Below are 6,000 nucleotides of genomic sequence, written 5' to 3' on the forward strand. Positions count from 1 at the left end.
TTTCAGGGCAAGTGTAGTTTGAAAACGTTCCACCTGTGAGTCTGGTAAGCAAGGTTTGAGAACCGTTGCCTAGAATAGTTTTCTGTGTAAGATTCTAGCAGCCTTTACTGTAGGAATGGGTGTTACTTCGAGGTACCTTCCAGTAGCCAAAAATGCTTTTGAATTAATCAAAGCTTTCCCCACCAATGTAGTGTACCTGAGTCTCCCCCTGCAGAATTAATTCCTGACATTTATCCGACTCTCTGATTTAAAAAAACACTTAGTTTATACTGTACCATTAGTTAGGCAGAAGCATCCTGACTTATTGTGCCGTCCTCAAGTTAAGATCTATGGCATTGCTCTTGTTTTGATCAAGTTTGTACTCGGTCCCACTGGCTTCTATGATAGAGGCCTACACTGAGCTGAGACTACCTGCTGACAGCGGGTCAGAGTGAATGATTATTATCCATTGAACCAAATGTTTTCTGCTTGCAGGAGATATTCTTGGTTCTTCCATCAATGGCTTATCCTCACTGATACGGCTGCCTTATGGATGTGGTGAACAGAACATGGTTTATTTGGCTCCAAATGTTTACATTTTGGATTATCTCACTAAACAGAAACAGCTGACAGTTAATCTAAAAGAAAAGGCCCTTTCATTTATGAGGCAAGGTAAGCAGTCGAGGTACCCTTTTACTTGTTAAAAACAAGTTTGCGTTGGTTTATAGGTCAGGGTCTCCCTGGGCTACGTTTTGGAATGGATGGAGGTTGTGTTTGTGAATGATTTGTGTGACTACTTGGTACTGATACGCTGAAGGTCAGGCAGTGGGGAGGTGCCACTTGTCCTCAGGTAGCCAACTGCTCCTTAACTGCTGCTAACTTAAAAACTCTTTTACAAAATCGAATGAATGATCGTTTCTGAGCATTCGTTCACTATTTTTTTCTTGAGATGGAGTCTTAGGTGGTTCAGGATAGCTTTGTGGTAGAACAGTGTGTGCACAGTGGATGCTTGCACCTCTGAAGTGACTGTCCAAGCTATGCTTACGACCCAACCACAGCAAAGTTAATGTGGGTCAAGTGCTGCCTATGGGGCAGGCAGTGTTGTAAGAATTCGCTGTCTAGTAGCTCGAGGAAGCTGGGACACAGGAAAGTTAAGTAACTGCCAGGGTCTGTGTGGTGAGCTAGTGGCTAACCTAGGATTTGAACTCACTATTTACTGTGTTCAGAGTCCTTGCCTTCAGCGTCCATGGCCAGAGAAGCTGAAGATTGGTGAACCATATCTAATAATAATAAAATGCAAAATTCCGAGTTCATAAAATACTACAAAAGCCAGCCCCAAATAACAGACTCAGCTTGCTTTTGCCTGCACTGTTTATACGATGTACACGATACAGGAAACTCATGAAGATGGGAAAGATTTATATACGAAATGACTGGGAAGCACTTATTCAGCACAACCTGGGAAAGTATAGTTCAATGTTTGTGTGTGTGTGTGTGTGTGTGTGTGTGTGTGTCTATGTTTGTATGTGTGTTGTATGTGTGTTATCTTTTTTTTCTCCTACTTCTCCTCCTCCCTTAAGGATGAATGGGTTAAATGACAGAGAGGCACACTAGTAGCCATGATGTCCACTTTCCACAAATTGCCAAACTCAAGTAATAAGACTATTTTGATAGGAACCGTCCTTTTAACATCCCTCATCATATAGGAAACTGTTTATTCCGCACTGGTGATACTAGAAAGGGGCGATAATCATATGGAAAAGCTTTATATGTTTCTTTAATTCGCACAGAAACCATAGGTGGGAGTTGCAGCACCACTACCTCCATATCCTAGGTGAGGAAACTGAGGCATAGGAAGAGTGAATAAATTGTGGAAACCCCAGGAAATGAATGGCAGAGTCCATGTCCACACAGGCTGTCTATCGCATTCTTGGATTTTTTAGAAAGAAGCAATGGGATTTATAGATGAGGACCCAGAGTTGAGTGAACCACCATCTCAGTGGGGGCTCTGATAAAGCACTTGAGGAGAAACACGGGGTACTGTTGGGGAAAGAGACAGTAAAGGTTAGACCCTGCACAATTAGATTACACCAGTGTGAGGTATGAGGTATTAGTCTAGGTGGTACAGAGTGGGAGCCAAGGGAACTGTTGTTTTTTAGAAATTTTATCATAGTTAAATTTAAGAAAAGGTCTAAAGTGCTGTCTGTGGTAAAGTGTGGCGTGTTGATCTTTACATCTTGTTGAATAGTCATTGTAGAAGACAAATAAAAGATACAGGAGACTTAAAATTTAGCTTTGGACTTTTTGAAAACAAGATTCCAGTCTGTCCTGTGATTTTTTAGCTTGTCCAGTTTCACGTAGAAAGTACATACTGATTAGACTGACATTTTGTAATTTAATACGCACGTATTGTCTTATTTTAATAGAGCATAATAGCTCACAAAATGTCATCTAGTGTTATATAGTGCATTCATTATGTGTGCTTTATGAACTGTAATTCTTGCTGATCAAATACTTTGAACTCTATTACATTTTAATTAATTTTATTGTATGCATATGAATGTTTTGGCTGCATGCATGAGTGCACATCGCATGTGTGCCTGATGCCTGTGGAGGCCAGAGAGGATGTCAGCTCCCCTGGGACTGGAGTTACAGATGGTGGTAACCCACCAAGTTGAGTCTTGGGAACCCAACCTTGTGCTTCAGCAAAGGCATCAAGTGCTCTGTGGCGCCATTGCTCCAGCTTGTTAAATTCTGTTTTGAATGTCTTGAGCCACCTGAAGAACTAACTCATGCCTTGGAGGTGACTTGGCTTGCCATGTGACACTGCTCAGAGTCACCACAGACCAAGCCCCAGCTCTGGCTCTTTTCTAAGTGCTGCTCTGCCCTCACACATCAGCTCTGTTGTTGTCAGACCAGTTTTTCAAAGCCAGCTAGAGATGTAGCCCATGGGTTCTGTTTTTGCCTAAAGAGCTAGGCGCTGGGTTTGATCCCTATCCTGGAAACAAAAACATTCCAAGTGGCCCTTTGGGGCGCTCCCTCCTGATGTTTATTGGTTACTAGAAGGGCACACTGACCAGAGGGAGAGAACGCTTCGGTGTCCAAGCGCCAAGTAGCCTTCCAAGTGTGCAGCATGGTGACCTTAAGGTGGCACGGGAGAAAGGAGAGTGCAGTGGTTAGGACACCAGCCATGGGCCCTATCTTGGGTTTGTTTCCTCAGCCTTTCAGAGCCTCGGTTTCCCAAATAATAAATGTACTTACATGGTATTGAGACACTAGGAGCTAGACTCCCTGTTAAATAGACAGACAGGGATGGGAACCATGGTTAGGGAATAAAGGTGGTGAATTTCCAAGTTGGCCAGCTTCTTCCTCACCCTTCTGACTTGAGATTCGATCTGGGCCAATCATTTATCTTACCTTTATTCAAATGGACCAGCCTTAAACTGAGAGGAAAATAGGCCTTAAAACCCCCACCCATGAGAAGATCTCTGTCTGCCAAGGGCCCCATTTGTTCTGCGCATTCTCTGTGTGCTCGCTGCAGGTGTGCTTCCCCAACTCCAAGAAACATCTTTCTTTCATTTTCGACTCTGTCTATGGTGCCGAGGTTTCTCGGCTGCTACCTGTTGCACTTTGGATATCCCCAGCCTTTCTAACTGGCAGAGAGAAGGGATCTGATCAAGAGGCCCAGACCGTATCATTTTGGGTGCTTGTCTCAGCTTTCTTCTTAAGATTACCTCATGTGTATTACTCCACTTTATGTTCTTCATTTAACATGATTTAGAACCACCATATTAATGCTTGGCTGGTGCTAACCTGCGTCTAATTCCCTCTTCACCGTATCACCATGTGGGCGCCTCAGAGCTGAGTGAGTTGATGGTGATCAATATCAACTCTTTGGACTCGTAAGTTCATCCTTTTAGTATGGAAGTCAGGTCCGGGAGAATCCTGAAGGTCTTCCACAGCTCAGTGATTTCCTGTAGACACTAACCATTCTACCCAGCCTTGGCATGTTCTTACCAGCCAGGAAGTGTGAGCCCTTCTGGCTGGCCCTTCAGCTTCCACCTGAAGGAGACAGGCAGTGTTTCCTGACATCACTCCACATGAGGACATTGGAGTCTCACTTTAGAGACTGTCTTTCCTAAGTCTTGTAAATATTATGTAGTTGTTTTGACTTTTTGAGACGTTAATGAAGATTTAGTGTGAATTGTAATTACTTAAATATCACTTAGGAATGGCACATTGTCTTAAGTTTTGGTGGCCCAGGGGTCCTGCAACCAACAGTTACATCACAGAATGAAACACATTTTGCTGTCAAAAAAGAGAAAGAACTGTAACGAGAAATCACTTCTGACAAGGACTGGAAATCCTGGGCCAGTTCATCGAAGCATTAAGCTGCTTGTTTTCTTCAGATATTTAGATTTGCTTTAAAGTTACATTTTATTTAGTGTTACTTTGTGTATGTGGATGTCTAGGCATGGGAGCACATGGGTGTAGAGGTCAGAGGACAACTTTTGGGCCTTGGTTCTCTTGTTTCCCATGTGGGAATCAAACTCAGGTCTTCAGGCTTGGCAGCAAGTACCTTTATTTGTCAAAGTCTGCTCAACGAGGCTTTTCTTCAGATGTTTAAATTACCATGTCTGCAGCTCGCGCTACAGGCGAGGCTCTGAGTCTTGAAATCGTACATTTATTTTTCCTCTGTTAGAATACTCTCTTCTCTCGGAACTGGACCCCGAGCACGACACACACTGGGCAAGTGCTCTACTGCTGAGCTACACCTAGCCCTGGGCGGTTCCTTTTTGTTTGTTTCTGTAAGCAGCTCTTTCAACTTTAGTTGGTAGGGCTGTGACTACTTTAAGTTCATGGTTGGTCTAGAGAGAACTCACGGTCCAGAAAGCTTTGCATCTTATGTGGCCCATCGTAAACAGTAGTTCATAGGTTGTTATCCCAACAGCTTCGTGACTTCCGTATTTTAATTTTCAGAGATGTCTGATAATTCGATTATATTATTATCTGCCACACAAAAAGAGTTGTGAGTAGAGCAGTGATCTTGTGAGCGATACTCTTATTTCTTTGTAAACTTTTGGAGAAAACCAAGCTTTTGACTCGCTCATCTTTTGTGCTGAAAAGTCTCCAACTTCGATAGTTACAGTGGAGTGAAGGCTGTTACACTAACAATACACGTTATAGCCACGTCGTAAGCATCCTTTTCTGCTAACGGAGTAGAAACGAGGCCTGAGGTCGGCAGTTGCTTGGAGTACAAGCAGCCCAGGTTTCTCTAAGCGTGCATGGCCAGCATAGAATGTGGAAGGGAGATTGCCATTGAGAGTCAAAGCAGCTCTTCTCCCTGGCTTCTCTTCTTTCCTTTGCTTTTCCGTGGGAGCAGAGCTGGAGGTCTGGGATCTGTTTTATTGATCCACTCTACAACTGAAAATGGTCCAGCTCCTGTTTCCTCTGGACTGCCTGCCTATAGTGGGGGAATAAGGCTAGTTTTTGACACTGATAGGGGGAATGTTGGAGGATACCCAGGCTGTGTGGTAATTTCCCTAAATTCAGATTTCATGCCTTGATCTCAGCTCTGACTCATTTTATGTTATCTTATGAAAAGGTTAATAATGACGTCACACCTCAGGGTTATTAGACTCACCCAAGTTAATACTTGTAAGGGCTTCTCAGAGTTCTTTGTACAATTTGAACACAAAATAAAGATTTGCTATTTAATTGTCTAACAGAAATATTAAGCATAAACATGAAGATTATAAACTAATGTTCCATTATTAAAATTAAATAGATAATTACTTTTACTATAAATATTTCCTTTTATTATCAGTTTTACATATCACTGTGAGACATACTGTTCTGTCTTATTCCTTAATCCAGACAGTCAGATGCAGGTTTTCTAGTAGAAAATCCAAAGGGGAAAAGCCCAGGATTTCATGGGAGAGGTAGACCATTCACCGATTCTCTTGGGCCTGCCACAAGATTTCCAACACTGAACTTTGAACTCTGTACGGCTTTGCAAAT

At 42.7% G+C, this 6,000-nt stretch overlaps 1 protein-coding gene across 2 annotated transcripts in view; it reads left to right on the forward strand.

The window, feature by feature from the left end:
* Cd109 (CD109 molecule) overlaps window positions 1-6,000 on the forward strand; it is a 114,728-nt gene that overhangs the window by 85,123 nt on the left and 23,605 nt on the right. For both annotated transcript variants that reach the window (NM_001108771.2, XM_039081760.2), the window contains one exon: window positions 475-651. In NM_001108771.2, the coding sequence (NP_001102241.2) occupies window positions 475-651 (177 nt within the window). The remainder of the gene's footprint in view (window positions 1-474; window positions 652-6,000) is intronic.

The sequence above is a fragment of the Rattus norvegicus genome, chromosome 8 (genome assembly GCF_036323735.1).
Source record: "Rattus norvegicus strain BN/NHsdMcwi chromosome 8, GRCr8, whole genome shotgun sequence".
Taxonomy (NCBI): domain Eukaryota; kingdom Metazoa; phylum Chordata; class Mammalia; order Rodentia; family Muridae; genus Rattus; species Rattus norvegicus.